This window comes from Syngnathoides biaculeatus, chromosome 2 (genome assembly GCF_019802595.1).
Source record: "Syngnathoides biaculeatus isolate LvHL_M chromosome 2, ASM1980259v1, whole genome shotgun sequence".
NCBI lineage: Eukaryota > Metazoa > Chordata > Actinopteri > Syngnathiformes > Syngnathidae > Syngnathoides > Syngnathoides biaculeatus.
This window is the reverse complement of record NC_084641.1, coordinates 19,498,197-19,516,008: the sequence shown is the minus strand read 5'-3', so window position 1 is coordinate 19,516,008 and position 17,812 is coordinate 19,498,197. Positions and strand designations below refer to the sequence as shown.

General features: G+C 41.7%; 1 protein-coding gene across 3 annotated transcripts in view; it reads right to left on the bottom strand.

Annotated features, from left to right (window-relative positions):
- plxna2 (plexin A2) overlaps positions 1-17,812 on the bottom strand; it is a 339,402-nt gene that overhangs the window by 256,498 nt on the left and 65,092 nt on the right. For 2 of the 3 annotated variants that reach the window (XM_061839739.1, XM_061839732.1), the window contains exon 3: positions 7,859-8,068. In XM_061839739.1, the coding sequence (XP_061695723.1) occupies positions 7,859-7,947 (89 nt within the window). In that variant the 5' untranslated portion in view covers positions 7,948-8,068. Of the gene's footprint in view, positions 1-7,858; positions 8,069-12,800; positions 12,947-17,812 lie in introns of all 3 variants that reach the window. The other variant, XM_061839724.1, reaches the window with a different exon arrangement.

Sequence of the window (17,812 nt, the reverse complement as noted above, 5' to 3'; positions counted from 1 at the left end):
CACGAATCTGATAGCTCCTGAACTCCTAACAGATGATAAATGCAATGAATTTGCTTGTTATTTTACTGAAAAAAATATAATCCATCAAGTTAAATATCTGCACAAATCAGCAAAATGATAAATTGATTCTACATCTGAAACCACTCAGGGAAATGTCTATTACCATGTAAAAATTTGATACAAAAAAAAAAATAAAACGGTTCAGCAGCTGAAATCATCAATGAGCTGTCTTGACGCAATACCATCTGACTATTTCAAAGGTATTGCAAAGTTTGTGCTAGCTGATTGCAACAAATATTGAATTGCTCACTTCCATCTGGTGAGTTTCCTATAGATCTTAAAGTTGCTTGTGTTAAGCCTCTTTTAAAAAAACAGAGTGCTGGACGCTTCCATGTTAGCAAGTTCTTACCCCATTTCTAATCTCCTATTCATAGCCAAGATTGTCGAGAAAGATATCTTTAATTAACTCAGTAATTTCTTCAACTTAAATGGAATTTTGATAAATTTCACTCAGGTTTGCAAACTCATCACAGTACAGAATCTGCTCTTATCAATGAAATAAAGCTGAATAATGACTCAGCAAAGGTGTAAATTTTGGTCTTGTTGGATCTCTGTGTGGCTTTTGATACCGTAGATCACAATATACTGATAAACACGTTGGAAACATGCATAGAACTAAATGGAACAGTCCTTAAATGGTGCAGATTCTACCTGGGGTAAAGGAGCTACTTTATAACCATTGGAAGTGGTCAATCACGACAAATGGCAATGAGATAGATCAGTTCTTGGACCCCTCCTGTTTAGCCTGTATATGCTCCCCTTGGGTGAAATTCTTCAGAATTATAATTTTGACTATCATAGCTATGTAGATTACACACAATTATATTTAGGAGGGTGAGGAGCAGCTATGGTGAAAGATGCCTCCTGATGTCAACAATCATCAAAGTTTTGAGCGTGTTCAGCTTCAGTTTGAGTCGGCCACATCAAAGCTCCAGTCTTCCTGTCGATAGGAAGACTCGTGACTGTCTTTGATGAGGCCAATGACTGTGGTGCCATCTTCAAAAGTCAGTAACCCTAACCCTAACCACATTCCTGGGATGGCACATTGCTGGTGGTTTGTGTGGATGAGGTGTCCCCATCACCTTTTGTGTCCTGCCCGTTTGGCAGATTCCACCAGTAGAGGGTAGATGAAACGCTGCAACGAGAAAAGCATGGGAGTTCAGGAAACTTCAGGGTGAATGTTGTTGAAGTTCACCAACAGGATCCTCCTGTAAGTTCAAGCAGTGTCCAGGTGTTCTAGGATGAAGTGCAGTGCCACGTTGACTGTGTCATCCACAGAAGTGTTTGCTCAGAAGGCAAACTCCAGGGGTCAAACAGGGGACCTGTGACACGCTTGAGGTGATCCAGCATAGGGTGTTAAAATGATTTAATGACCAGAGATGTCAGGGCAACATGCCTGTAGTCATTCAGACCCAAGATTGGAGATTTCTTGGGGACTGCTATCATGGTCATGTATTTAAAACACAGGGGGAGTTTACACAGAGCTATTGAAGATCTGTATGAAGATTTTGAGGCAGGATGCGGACATGATGTCTGAGCCCGCCGCTTTGTTGATGTTTTGTAGTTTGAACAAACGTCTCAAATCCTGTTCATAAATTCTCAATGGAATTTCACTTTTAGAATGCTAAATGGTGCTTTTTTTACAAGAAGCATTAAAGATTTGGATGAAATATTAATTCTCTCATTTTTATTTATTCATATTCAAAAGGAAAGACCAAGTTATATTCAGCAGGTAGATCAACACCAAATTTCCCTCAGCATGCACACATCATTTTTGCTTCTTGGTGTTGTGTTGCTTATTATCAGTTGCATTCTGAGCGGTAAATGACAGCATCAGTAATTGGGACAAAAACAGCTTGTTGGGGACACGCAGTGCGTCGGTGGACAACTTGCACTCACAGCACTGTATGATGGCAGTTAAGTGTTTATGAAGGCCAGCAGTACCACATTCTCACACAACTTTGCGACACCAGCAAAAATACCCAAAGTACTCGTTTAATTCATCTTTTAATTGCACAGTAAATCCAAGTGGTTAATTCAAGATGGACCACTGGAGAATCATTTTAGACTATAAATCCATGCTGTAAAAACGTTAATCAGTGCATTTTTAGGAAAAGCATCAGGGACGTGCCCTTCCATTTCCCGTACTGGTTATCCTTACTATCCTGTCTCAGCTGGCTTCGGGCAAGAGGTAGGGTACCCGCGGAACTTGTTGCTCATTCACACTCACATGTAACACCTGAAAGTAATGGCATCTGGGTTTTGAAGTTTTCTGCTGACTTCCAGAAAGATGAGATGTAAAAAATGACCAACCTCCATCTAGGAAAGGCGCAAAAAAATCCACTCAAAATTTCTACTTGCAAAATTTCTCCACGGAGTAAACAAAATAAGGTGTTATTTTTAAAAATGTGAAGCCAAAGAAAGTTTCAGTTTTGGGCCGGCATGCAACTAGTCTTCTTTATATGGCACATAGTAAGAATAGACAATAAAAGCTCCCAGTTTGCTTAAATGCAGCATTTGCCTTCTGTCTTCTACATTCACTTGCAACAGATGCTCAAGCCACTGCCAAATTTTTTTTTAATTCACACACTTTTTTTTCCACATCTAACCAATGTGTCACCAAATTCAGCAATTATTGCAAATGGTGAGTTTAACACTTAATGAAATCATAGATGGCTAAAAAAAAAGAGCAAAACAATCAGTCTTTTGAAATATTTGATGAATATGGGCGCAATTATGGACTCACTGATATGGAAAAATAAAAAAATAATAATAATAATACAAAAAGGGAATACTGTATGCTCTCTTTTCTTCAGTATGTTGCTCCTTCTCTAAAATTCAAACCTAACAAATAATTTGCTAAATTATCCAAAACAGCACTTCCAAAATACATCCAGTCATAATCAGGGATTGTGCGCCAATTTGAAAATTTAATCAAACAGAATACCTTCACCAACCTGGCACTTTCAGGGCCACTGACAGCAAAAGCATCATTTTTAGGATGTTTTCAATTAAAAGAAAAAAAAAAGGCAGCCAGAATTGACCCATCGTTTTTTTTTTTTTTTTTTTTTTGCCACACAACATGATTTTAACGTATATGGCTTTTTGTAACTCCCCCTGTGAACTTCCTCTCGAGGGATTTGTTTTGGAGACGAACCAAGAAGTGACGTTATTAGCAGACGTGAACTCAGGCGGCCTTGTGTGTTTATATCAGTTTTACCTGCGGGAAGGTAGCCCTTTTTTCCTTCGTGTTAGCCAAAATGCCGGTTTGTTGTATTGGTGGATATTGTTCGAACACTCGGGAGGATGGAGTTACTCTTCATACTTTTTCAAAAGACCCGGTTCGTTGTGAAAAATGGATTGCACAGATGCAAAGGACAAGAGCTTTGTGGGTTCCAAATGACTGAATGAATGTTGCTGTGTATAGACCTACTTAAAAAAAAAAAAAAATAAAGTGGGGGGGGCGTAATCCTTCTCTCAAAACATAAAAGATCCCCGTTTTTATTACTACTATTATTACTACTACTATATTCATTCCAAAATAGGACAAAAATAAAAATGGTAACGAAGCTTTTTCTGTTACCTAAATGTTGGAAAGTCAAGAGTTTTTAGACGCCCCATTAACCCTCTCACAGTTACATAAACCCTTAAACAATGTGCCAAAACAGAACGTCAGGCAATGATGTGTTATACAGTTCCAAAAACATTTCTGGTCTAGGGTGAAGACAATTTTTCAGAATGGTGATAGAGATCAAAGATAACGGCTTCATCAGAAGCTAAATGAATACAGCCACAATAAAATTTTTACTACAACGAGGAAAATTCCCCACTCAACCAACCGCTGCCACTAATTAATACGTACATCAAAATAATTTCCATTATTTAGCAAACAGACTAGAAAAAAATTCAAGTCAAACATACATTGTGACCAAACAAAGTTTTATTAAAGGACGGCGCTCCACCAACAAAATTCTTTTTTTTCACCCAAATGTATTTTCAATAAACATTAAAATAATTTAAAAATGTGTAAAAATAAGCAGAGATAGTGTTTCAAACTCCGCTGTTGGACACCCAAACTGTTCCAACACAAAGTGGAACTGATCTTGACAGGTTAAAAAAAAACAACAACAATAAAACAAAACACACACACACGCACAAAAAAAGAGCATGATGTTTTACAGTTATACGAGACAGAAAGCTGGAAAGCCATCATAGAAATTGAGGAGTCTAAATCCGTTAACGTTAAATGTTTGCGATAAGGGGTTATCGCAGTCACCGTTTGAATTCTCTTCGATTCTCTGGCGGGCAGAAGCCGCCAGACGTGTTGATTCGTCCAGCGGCGGCTTGAATCCTGAGTGATGGCTTAAGGCTAGTGATTGACGCTATGATTACTATTCACATGTGCTGTTTGTCAGTTTGCTGGCCTCTTGGCACTGACCTCAGATAAGTCAGTAAAACACATAAAGCGGCAGAAGCAGTGTCGGGGCGTGCAGTTATGACATATTCCTGATTACTTTTTAAAACTTGCTCCAGAAGGTCATTTAATGGGAACTGGCAAACACCCCATTCCTTCGGGGAAAATGTGTGGGGGCCAGCGACTCTGCGTCCCTCCGAGAGTTGCAGAGTTAATGGTGCTGCAAGTACATAAGTGGGTCCACCGCGTCATGTGTTCGTTGTCACTGATACAAGTGTATGGTAGCTCGCTTGACAGTCAAGTAGATCATCCATTTCAAACGTCCCCTCCCAAACCCCTGTGAGAATTGGATTATAATTGAATTGCTCATTGTGATTATCACTCTACATCGTTGTGCATCCAAGATTTCATGAGAATATTCTTCTTCTTCTTTTCCTTACGGCTTGTAACATCCATCAAACTTTTCTTTGGATTTCACGAGAATGATGAAAAAATTCACAAACGCGAGCGACTAGTTCTGAGGACCCGGGTTCAAATCCGGCTTTGCCTTTGTGGAGATTGCATGTTCTTCCATTGCCTGTGTTGATTATTTCCAGGTACTTCCAGTTTCCAAAAACATGCATGGTAGGTTCAGTGAACCATCAAAATTGTCCATAAGTGTGAATGTGAGTGGTTGTTGATTTATATGTGCCCTGTGACTGATTGGCACCAATTTTAAGGGTGTACCCTGCCTCTTGCCCAAGATAGCTGGGATGAGCTCCTCCATACTCATGACCCTAGTGAGGATAAGCAGTGTAGAAAATGGATAGATGGATGAACCAGTGTGAAGACTTAGGACAACATTAGGTCCATTGACAATAACTTTTTAAAAGATAGAGCTCAAAGGTACAGTATATCCCAGTTATTCCAAAGTTTTAGACCGCTAAATGTAATATTTATCTGATGACAAGATATTTATCAGAAGGGTAAATGAAGATTACTATAACGTCTTGTTAGGTACAAATGAAAGTCAGATGAGAACGGAAAGAAGGTTTGAAACGTGTCAGGGAGATCGTGCGTATTGCACGAACAGGCAGGAATGGAATGTACTAAGCTTATAAAAAGGTAATCATGAAAACTGTTGAAAAAGAGATGATGGTTAATGTCTGACATACTGGGAATTTTTTAAGTCATAAGTATTCTCACAAACCTGTTCAGATATATTGAATGCTTTGCAGGCCAATCAGTCATTTGTGAATAGGAACAGATACAGAGTCAAAAAAGCAGAAATGGGCAAACCTTTTTCAGAAAACCCATCATTTTTGTTGTTCTTTTTGTTGACATGACTATAATAATCTAGTCTTTCATCAAAAATAACCTGTCCATGTAAATTTTGGTGACCGTTGCACACAGCTTTGTCACACTAGGCAATGTAGATTTTACTACAGTATATAACAGTAAAAGACTCAATCAAATCAATAAAATCCAAAATAAGTACATTTCTCCACGTAATTCTTGGTGATGATGGATTGCCAAAAGGTTTTTCTCCATAGTGACCTAATAGTGAAGTCTCCAAATAGAAATCAAAGTTTGATTTCACCACAACTCCATAGTGACCTGGCTCGTCTCCTAAAGATGTCACAGAGATGTCTCCGCAGCCAGTAGAGACTCGAGTCACAACCAGTTAATTGATGGATGGAACAAAACAAGTCATGTACGCAAGAAAGCGACCCACCTAACAATTAATGACCGTTAACAAGGTTGACAGTTTTACCGACAACATTACCTGGACAAAATTTATTTAATTTAGTCCAGGTAATTTATTTCAATTTTAATTAAAACTTTATGTCGGTTAGAGTTTGACCCTGGAGCTGACCAATTCTACTCCCACGATTCAAATGATGGAAATTAATTGGCAATTTGAAAACTCCCGAGTTCAACCAGACTTTAACCTTAGAAGTCTGCTGTTGGAATGACAGTATTTATGTAGTCATTACATATAGTAACTGGTGACTAACACCTCTATTAACCGACACTACAGAGAACTGGTCGCACTTTGCATCAACTTTGTAGAAAAAAACAGCAATTTGAAAATGCCAACATTAAAATGTCAACACTAAGGAGGGATTACATTGCTTTCAATTACACGTCGGCACCTTTTTATTTCGCCCTTCCAGAGAAGCTAATGGATACTTTGGTACTTATGTACATTTTGCAATTCAGTCGACAAACATTTAATTGTTCTGGTTGTCATTATGGTGGCATAGATATAGTATGTAATTATCTGTACCCTGCAGCTCCTTTTTCAAGCTTGGGTGGCACATTTTCTCTCTTTTTTCCAGAAATCATCACCTCCTCGTCCACACACCTGTTCTCAATCAAAACTTCTCACCACCTACTTATAACCCTGCCAGATCCAGGGAAGTAGCGCCTAAGCAAGTATTCACACTCTTCGTCTTGAGATGCTGTACCTCCCTTAGTGTTTGATTTGAGTACTTGGCTTCCTACATATATTTTAACCCTCTTGTGTTCTCCTCCACCTCCAGTGTGCCTCCGACGGGTCCCGATCTAACACGCTTTAAAGCTCTTCCACCTGCTCACGTTCCCACTTTCTGCATGCTCTTCCTTACTACGGACCACCGTCACACCTTAAAAATACAAACCCTGAGCTACCCCCAAATAAAGTACTACTTCTTTCACCTCTGTCTGATTTTGTGTTCAGTCCAATCCCATCTGATTACAAATCATGACAGATGACCAACATGGACCCACCAACACCGTAAGCACTTCCAAAACAATACTTTGGCCCTGGCATTTTTAGCTCAGCAATGGAAAGTATTTTGCATTCAAGCATACATTGAAGCAAAAAAAAAAAAAAATTGCACATAGTTCCAGGCTTTCAGAAGAACTAAAGTTTCTCCAAAAAGAACAAGTGAAGTGTCAGATGACTTGAGTTGGACATTTTCTGTTTCTTTGAGTGCAAACACGCTGAAGTCTATGCCTGGGTGAGCCATGTGACAGTTGCATTAGTTTGCCTTGCCACCTGGCTGTGACCCTGGCTCCCTCCTGGCTTTCTGCTACATTCACGTGTGCCATAAAACATAGGAAACATTGAAAAAAAAAAAAAAGACAAAAGATAGCCAAGGAATCCTAACAGCAAATTAAATGATTTGTGACTACTGGGACAGATTTTAAACTAAAAACAAATTCTCAGTGTATAAACGTCCCATTTTTGTAACAGTCTCACCTCTGCCACAATTTAATGCTGCATAGTTCTTACGTGATAGAGGCTGACCTTTCATGACCTATGCCCTACACGGTTCATGCGACACATATCGACTTTCAGGATGAGTGCCTCCGCTAACTGCACATTGGTGTGTCCGCTCACACAAAGGAGCCGCTCACCTGTTATCCAAAGTCAGATCCAGCTCGGACGACAATCCATTTCCGCGGCTCCTCCTTGCTACCTGGTGACAGGAGCTTTTCCGCTTCATTTCAGCTGTGAGGTCCACGCCACGCACCTCGCCTCCGCAGGCTCGACCCCGCCTCAATCAGAAATCTTGCCTTTAACTCACTTCTCCAAGGAAAGGATCAGGGCACAGCAGATATCAAGATCTGTTAGCAAGCAGACGCCAATGAAATGCTTTAAAAAGGCACTGATGTCTGAAAAACAAGTCAATATTAAATCTTGAAAGAGTTGTTATTATTAAGTATATATATTTTTTTACCAATTAGCATTTAATTTATACTGTGACATACTGTATATTTTTGTAGCACACCAAGACGTAGATATCCAAGCAGCACACAAAGGTTTCAAGTGGGGGTTGATCACTGCCTAACTCAAGGGCATATCAGCACTTGTCATGATAAACTAGCATCTTTCTGATAAGTAATTGGAAAGGAATAAAAGGAAAAAGATGTCATATCATTTAACTGGTTCAGAATCTACCAACATAAAAACAAGAGGTGGGGAACACATGTATTTGGTCGTGTCTGAGTTACAGGAATGAAAAAATTGAGCATTCAAGGTACTTATGTACAAACCCAATTCCACTGAGGTTGCAATGTTGTGTTAAACTAGGGGTGCTCAATGCGACTGGTCGATCGCGACAGCGTGTGGACAAAAAAAAAAAAAAAAAAAAAAAAAAGAGAAAAGACGTCAGCCATATTTTTATGACCTTTAGCTCTGGACATGTGCATAAAACGACATTGAGTACAGCAAAACACAGTAGTCAGTGAGTTCCCCCACTATTTTAAGCCCTCGCTTTTTTCATAAAGTAAAGAAATTTTATCAAATTTGAGTATGGATGCTGGAGCAAAGAAGAAGACAAAAACGTATCACTTTCATACGGAATGGGAGGCGATGTCATTTTCGAAATGCATTTTCCTCATCTGCCAGTGAAGTGAAATGTGGAGCACCATTTTCGAACTGTTTATGGAAAATACGACACTGACATTCCGTTGAAAAGCAAGCTGAGAATGGGAAAAGTGGACGAACTAAAATCTCAATTGTCTTCACAGCAGTCACTTTTCACACAATACAGTTCAACAGTGAAAGCCACAACCGAAGCATCTTTCCGGGTTCGTAACATCATTGTTAGTAACAAGAAGTCCTTCCAAGACAGAGAGATGGTAAAAGAGCATAGCTGACTCGATGTTCCGATCTTTTAAAAATAAGGTGGAAATATTATCTTCAAAAATGGCTCTACTGCTGTAAAGGAGTACAGTTACTCGGCACCATGAAACCATGGCTGATGTGTGAAAGGAGATCGGAGATTGTGAGTGTTTCTCACTGCAGTTGGACGAATCCACTGACGTGAGTGACACAGCCCAGGTGTGCATTTTCATTCATGTGGTGTTTAGTGATCATAATCGTTTACTCAGATAGTTAAAAAAAAATGTTTATGGTTCCAGTTGTGCAAGGCAGACAAACATACTTTTATACATGAAGAATCCTCAATATACTTTAAGATATATATGTTTTGCATATTTGTAGTGAGTAGATTTTTAAGCCTTGGTCATTGTATTTCATTATTGGTCATTCTTAAAAAAAAAAAAAAAAAAAAAAAAGGACGCCCTCCCCCCTCCCCTTGTCGGTCGCGAGAGGCTAGCTGCTTGAAAAGTCGATCTTGGGGTACAAAAGTCTGGGCACCCCTGTGATAAACGTAAATAAAAACAGAATACAATGATTTGAAAATCATGTTTAACCTAAATTTAATTGAATACACTACAAAAACAATATATTTAATGTTAAACGTGATAAATGTTATTGTTTTTAGCAAATAATCGCTAACTTGGGTAATAGACTGCAGGCAGGGCAGTCTGGTACCCACACCCTTACAACGAAGCCACGCTGTTGTAACGTGCAGAATATGGTTTGGCTTCATTTTGCTGAAATAAGCAGGGGCGTCCATGAAAAAGACGGCTGTGTATGTTTCTCCAAAACCTTGTAAAAGTGACTTGATAAAAACTCCAACGAAGGCTGTCTGACCTTGAGACAACCAGGGTCCTGAACACAGATGGCGCCAACAGCTGACTGAGCAAATTAATGACACAAATCAAGGTCAAGTGCAGACTGATTTTGTGAACGTTATGCAAACCAAACATGCTGCAAATTCTCTTCACATCAGTGGGCAGGATTATGCACCTAATCCCATGCCACATCTCACTTCCCAACCTGAGAAGTGGCTCTGTAAGCACAAATGCTTTTGTTTTTGTCTTTTGGGGCCCAACAGAAGGGAATGGGCTTACCAACAGAGACGGAGCAACATCATTGGGAAACGTGTAATCAGGATGCTGCTGATTTGAGTGCACCGGAGTGGCTAATGACACAGGCGCCTTGTTTTGTTCCTCCAACAGATGGACCCAAGACTCCCCCATGCTCACACAAACACATAGCCTATATATCCTATAAGACTGATATCCCGACTTTGATTGTTCTAAGTTGATACTCATCTAAAGCAGTGATTGTGAAAGTGTGGTAACTCTAGGTAATGTATGCAAAGAATCACTGAATTGACTTTTGCCTGGTGTCATAGTGGTCTATTTTTTTAATCATGTACCCCGCCTCCTGCCAGGAGATAGCTGGTATAGGCTCCAGCACTCCCGCGACCCTTGTGAGGGTAAGTGGCTCAAGAAAATGGGTGGATGGATCAGTAAATTACATTTGTAAACTGATTGTTTGAATTTATTTATGAGCAACCTTTTAAACTTTATGTGCACTACCTTTTAAATGCATCATTATTGTACTACAATTTTTTTTATTTTCCTATACTTAAATATTATTGTGCCTAATGTTAAAATCCTTTTTCATCATCTCAGTTGGTTGGATTCTTTTTGGAGTGTGGGGATAACAACTAGTCCCACAACGACAGCGGGCTGGGACATATACTTTCGAGCTAAGGCTTCCCCCACTACACAAACACAAAGTGACCTTATTTAATGCAGTGAGCTTTTGACAGAATTGCCACTTTCTCATTCATTATAACCTGACCCCTCTGTGCGTGGCTAGCAAACTATGCCCAAAGCTTGAGAAAATACATTTTCCCAGAAGTGTAACGTGTTTGGTGTTATTTGGGCTACAGTGATTCTGCCAACTGGCCGGGAAACATGTTTTGGTGGCATCAGTTAGTTCCACAGAGTAGCTGCACTAAGGAAACATTTGACAGCGATAAGAAGAAGCCAGTGTGACTCATCGTGCAGACTAAAAAGAATTGACTTGATGATTGTGTCTCATCAAGCATTGCAATGGCAGCAATTGACAGGGCTCTGCAGGTTCCAGAAGACAATGTTGCCTGATCCTCATCTGAATGCAATCTGATTACCCACCACAGTGTCGACCAGAGGATGAAACTCCGATATCCCCATCAAAATTAGCTTGACTCAGCTGCATCTCTTGCATGCTCGTTGAGGGTGACTCTTTGTTGACTTATTAACGCCTAACCAAAATCACAGAAAACACACAAACATGGACAGGAGCGGCCCTGGTGTGTTGTCGTGTCACAGTGATGACAGTCCATCTTTAGGCTGCAATGAACCGAGAAGAAGAATAATAAAGCGTGCGACTGAGCCAATGCACCAAGTACAGACACACATTGCCGTTTCCAAAATGGAGGTACAGGATGGAGACACCATCCAATCATCCTTCCATCCATCCATCGATCCATCCATTTTCTGAGCCAGTTATCCTCACAAGCGTCACAAGAGTGCTGGAGCTTATCCCAGTTATCTTCAGGGAGGAGGCAGGGTTCACCCTGAACTGATTGCCAGCACACATAAACCATTTGCACTAACATTCATGCCTACGGGCAATTTAGAATCTTCAATTAACCTACAATGCATGTTTTGGGGATGCAGGAGAAAACTGGTTTGGAGAAAACCCACAAAGACACGGGGGAAAACATGCAAATACACAGCACGGTTTTTCCCTCCACCCTTTGAAGTCTCCTACCACCGCACGTCATTGGCAAAGTGATAAGTACAAATCAGAATCTGAATCAGCTTTATTGACGGAGTAAGTAAACAACACACAAGGAATTTTTTATCCGGTAGTTGTCATAGTACTACATACATATTAAGTACATAAAGCAATAGTCAATTGACAGGTGTTAGAGTTATCGTTAATATATTTATTATGAACTTGCAACAAAGCCAAAGTGTCATCTTTGCTTCGAAGAGTCTTGTTCACAGGACGAGCTCCTACACACAGATACAACAGTATCTTCCTAGAAGTGGCCAAGGGTAAAGAATATGCCACATCATTACCAAAAACTGTACCTTTGTTCATTTCATCTGCTCACCCCTCCTTTTGACCTTGTGTTTTCTAATTAAAAAAAAAAAAAGAACACGTGAGAGGCTGGTTCAGAACATGTTTGGAGACTGTAAATGGGCTGTCTCTCACGTCCTCCTGATCAGAAGAAAGACGACTTCTTGTCCGTTATTTGTGCAACTATTCCAGCAAGTTAGGTGATAAACCTAACAACAGGCAACATTTTTTTTTAACTCGCAGTTGTGCAAAGTTGTGCTAAAGATGCAGTCTTCTACCATTTAAAGCATTTAGGCTGCTAATTAGAGTGACTGTCAAGTGCAATGACCATTGTGCAAAGGGTGTCAAGACTTCAGGCATATATGCAGTTCAAAGTGACTAGTCATGCGAATGTCTGTCATATATCATACAAACTGGCCCAGAATGATATGACAACAACAACCTGAGGCAGAAAATTGGCAGTACGTTGCAGTGGAATTGTAAATTAGCTCTTCAATAATTTAAGAATTTAATTGCAAGAGGGAAGAGAAGCTGTTGGAATATGCCTGCTATTTTTGGTTTGCATTGATCGGTAGCGCCTACCCGATGGAAGGAGACTGAAGAATTGGTGACCAGGATGTGGATGTTCCGATTGGATCTTGCCTGCTCTTGTTCACGTTCGGGTGGAGTGAAAGTCCTCAAGAGTGGTTGGGGTGGTGCAAACAATCCTTTCAGCACCCCATAGCAGTCTGTGATGGAGGTACACAGTACTGATTTGATGACCGCTGTGTCTAAACCAGATAAATAACTGGATGAGCCAAAATTTTCTTCAACTAAGTCACAACAAAACTGAGACAATTGTTTTTGCCAATAAAGAAAAGACAATTGCTGTTAGTAAACACCTCTAACCCTAACCCTAACCCTAACCCATCTTTAAAAAACCAAAGACCAAGTCCGAAACCTTGGTGTTCTAATTGATTCCGACCTGACTTTCAACAATCATATCAAATCAATCACAAAAACTACCTTCTACCATCTGAACAACATATCTAGAGTGAAGTCTTGTATGTGTCAAGCAGACCAGGAAAAACTCATCCATGCTTCTATCTCAAGTGGACTTGATTACTGTAATGGTCTTCTGACTGGACTCCCAAAAAAGGAGTATTAAACAGGTGCAGCTCATTCAGAATGCTTAAGCTTGCATTCTGACCAAAACAAAGCCATCAGAGCATATAACTCCAATCCTAAAGTCCTTGCACTGGCTTCCAGTCAGCTTTAGAATAGATTTTAAAGTTCTGCTACTAGTCTATAAATCACTAAATGATTTAGGTCCTGAATACACAACAAAAATGCTTACGGAATACAAACCCAGTAGGGGTCTGAGATCAACTGAATCGGGTCAAATAGTGGAGTGCAGAGTCCAAAGCAAACCTGGTGAAGCAGTATTTACCTATTTTGCTGCACACAAATGGAATAAGTTGCCAAGTGTGAATGCTTTTAAATCCAGGTTGAAAATGTATTTTTTCTCATGCTTTTTAGAATATATCCACTTTTTGATCATATTACTTCCACAGTATGCGCTTTTAATTGTCTTTTTTAAAATATTTTGTCATTTTTATTGTTTTCACGCCGTTTTAAAAGTCTTATTTTTCCTCTTTGTTTTCAAATGTCTTTAATCATGTAAAGCATATTGAGTTACCTTGTGTATGAAATGCGCTATAGAAATACATTTGCTTTGCTTTGCTTTATAACTGTCTCAGCAGCTCTTGTGGCAGGCCATGAGTGCTGGAGCCTATCCCAGCTTTCAGCAGGCAGGGTACACCCTGAATTGGTTGCCAGCCAATCGCAGGGCACATGGAGACAGACAACAGTCGCACTCACAATCACACCCAGGGGCAATTTAGAACGTCCAATTGCATGTTTTTGAAATGTGGGAGGAAACCGCACTGCCTGGAAAAAACCCACACAGGCATGGGGAGAACATGCAAACTCCACACAGGGAGGGCCGGAATCGAACATTGGTCCTTAAAACTATGAAGCCAATGCTTTACAGGTGGTGATGCCACTATGCCACCTCATTACAAATATGATATCAGTTTCTTCTTTAATACCACAACCAAATTGGAAATAATGCACTGTAAATATTTACTCTCTGCTTCCCTTGTTTTTTTCATTTTATTTCCCATTGCCCTCAGAGCAGCAAAACAAGTGCCACAGACGATAATGATGCCTATTTTGGCCTGCGGCTTATGATGGATTTTTAAAATTATATGTATATATAAAACGGCCCATCATTATAATGCAATTTATAATCCATGCCCGAAGATGCTTTTGTAAAAAATAAAAAAAATTAAAAAAAAATAAAAAAAAAAAAAAGAATGGCACGTTGTATTTCAGAACCAAACAAGCCCTGGAGGCAGTGTGCCCAATGATGAAGCAGCTGTGGTGGGCAGAGGAATGAGCCAGAAAAGCTCAACGATGACAGTTGAGGAAAATGACCTTGTAATTGAGGCACATAGACATGACAGCTAAATTGGTCATTGTCAAGGTATTCAGCTGCCTTTGTGTGTTACTTGTTGGAACACGCTGACTTTGGTTTGTGATTATCTCAATGGTTAGGTTTCTTTTAATATCTTCTTCTTCCCAGTATCTATCTATCTATCTATCTATCTATCTATCTATCTATCTTTGCCATTCAATGGATCCTCCAACAATTTCAATTGACTTGTTGGTCTATCCATCAATCCATTCTCTACCGCTTATCCGGGTCAGGTTGCAGGGGAAGTAGCTTCAGCAGGGATACCCAGACTTCCCTCTCCCCAGCCACTTCTTCTAGCTCTTCTGAAGGGACCCCAAGGTGTTCTAAAGCCAGCTGAGAGGCATAGTTTCTCCACCGTGTCCTGGGTCGTCCTCGGAGTCTCCTTTCGGTGGGATATGCCGGGAACACCTCACCAGCAAGGCCTCCGGGAGGCATCCGAATCAGATGCCCCAGCCACCTCATCTGGCTCCTCTCAATACGGAGGAGTAGGGATTGACACTGAGCCCCTCCCAGATGACTGAGCTTCTTACCCTATTTCTAAGGGAGAGCCCAGACACCCTGCAGCGGAAACTCTTTTCGGACGCTTGTATCAGGGATCTTGATCTTTTCAGTCACGACCCACAGCTCAAGCCCATAGGGGAGGGTAGGAACGTTGATCGACTGGTAAATTGAGAGCTTCGGCTGTCGACTTAGCACCCTCTTTACCTCAATGGACTGATACTTAGTACGCATCACTGCAGATGCTGCACCGATCCGTCTGTCGATCTCCCGCTCCATTCTTCCCTCACTCATGAACAAGACCCTAAGATACTTGAACTCCTCCACTTGGGAAGGATCTCATCCCCGACCTGGACAGGGCACACCACCCTTTTACGACAGGACCATCGTCTCGGATTTGAAGGTGCTGATTCTCATCCCAGCCACTTCACACTCAGCTGCAAATCGCTCCAGTGAGAGCTGGAGATCATGGCTTGATGAAGCCAACAGAACCACATCATCTGCAAAGAGCAGAGATGTGATGCTGAGGCCACCAAATTGGACACCCTCTATACTTTCCATAAAAGTTATGAACAAAATTGGTGACAAAGGGCAGCCTTGGTGGAGTCCAACTCTCACCGGAACACAGTCCGACTTATTGCCGGCAATGTGGACCAAACCCCGACAGCAGTCATAGAGGGACCGAAAAGCTCATATCAGGGGGTTCGGTACCCCATACTCGCGAAGAACCCCCCACAGGAGTCCCTGAGGGACACTGTTGAATGCCTTCTCCAAGTCCACCGAAGCTACATTCTGCTTGGCCAGCCGATACCTATCAGCTGCCTTGGGACTCCCACCAGCCAGAAATGTCTGATGGGACTCCTTCTTCAGCTTGACAACATCCCTCACTGTTGGTGTCCACCAACATGTTCGTGGGTTGCCGCCACGATAGGCACCGACCACCTAACGGCCACAACTCGAGTCGGCCGCCTCAGCAATGGAGGCGGGGAACGTCGTCCACTCGGAATCAATGTCCCCCGCCTCCTCCAGGACTTGAGCAAAGTTCTTTCGGAGGTGGGAGTTGAAATTCCTTCTTGAAAGAATCTGCCACCTGTTCTCAGCAGACCCTCAGAATGCGTTTGGGGCTGCCATGTCAGACTGGCATCTTCCCCCACCATCGGAGCCAACTCACCACCAGGTAATTATCAGTTGACAGCTCCGACCCTCTCGTCACCCCAGTGTCAAAGACATGCGGTCGCAAGTCCGATGACATAACCACAAAGTCGATCATCTAACTGGGACCCAGGGTGTCCTGGTGCCAAGCGGACATGTGAACACCCTTATGCCTGAAGACTAATCGGGGGAGGGTGTTCTTCTCAATCACGCCCTTCCAGGTTTCACTGTCATTGCCCACGTGAGCATTGAAGTCCCCCAGCAAAATGATGACGGAGTTGCCAGAGGGGGCACTCTCCAGCACTCCATCTAAGGACTCCAAAAAAGGTGGGTACTCTGCACTCCAGTTTGGTGCATAAGCACAAACAACAGTCAGGACCCATCCCCCTACCTGCAGGAATAGCGAGGCTCCCCTCTCATCCACCGGGGTAAACCCGAACGTACAGGCCCCAAGCCGGGGGGCAATACGTACACCCACACCTGCTCAGCGTCTCTCCCCGTGGGCAACTCCAGACTGGAACAGAGTCCAACCCCTCTCAAGAGGGGTGGTGCCGGGGCCCAAGCAATGTGTTGAGGCAAGTCCGACTATATGTAGTCAGAACTTCTCGACTTCACACACCAACTCAGGCTCCTTCCCTGCCAAAGAGGTGACATTCAATGTTCCTAGAGGTAGTTTCTGTAGCCGGGGATCGGATCGACAAAGTCCCCGCCTTTGGCCGCCGCCCAGCTCACATTGCTATCACAGGTTGTGAGCCCATGGGAAGAGGGACCCATATTCACCTTTCGGACTGTGCCCAGCCGAGCCCCATTGGTGTAGGCCTGGCCACCAAGTGCTCGCCTTCAAGCCCCACCTTTTTGCCTGGCTCCAGAGAGGGGTGCCGGTGACCTGCGTCCGGGCAAGGGAAACCAAGATCCTATTTTTGTAGTCATCATAGGGGTTTTGGAGTCGTACTTTGTCTGGTCCCTCACCTAGGACCTGTTTGCCATGGGTGACCCTACCAGGGGCATGAAGCCCCAGACAAATTAGCTCCTAGTATCATCAGGACATACAAATCCCTCCACCGTGATGAGGTGAGTGCTCAGGGCCTGTTGGTCAAATTTAAAACAAAAATTCCAGGGGAAAAAATACCAAATTGGAATAAAAGGCTATAGGCGAAATCCTTTATGAATAAAACAAAAATACACATATGCTGTTACGGGGACAGGAAGGTGTTTACAGATCATAATTATATATATTGGTGGTTTATAGATTTATTGTAGATTGTAGATTCCTGCTTAAAAGGTTATCACTACACATATCTTAACATTGTCGTACAAAGCAACTTTCCATACATAGTGTCCTGTATATTCTGGTGAGAGACAATAATGTAAATACCCATCAAAGGGAGTCATGACTCATTTCAATACAACATGACGAGATCAGGCA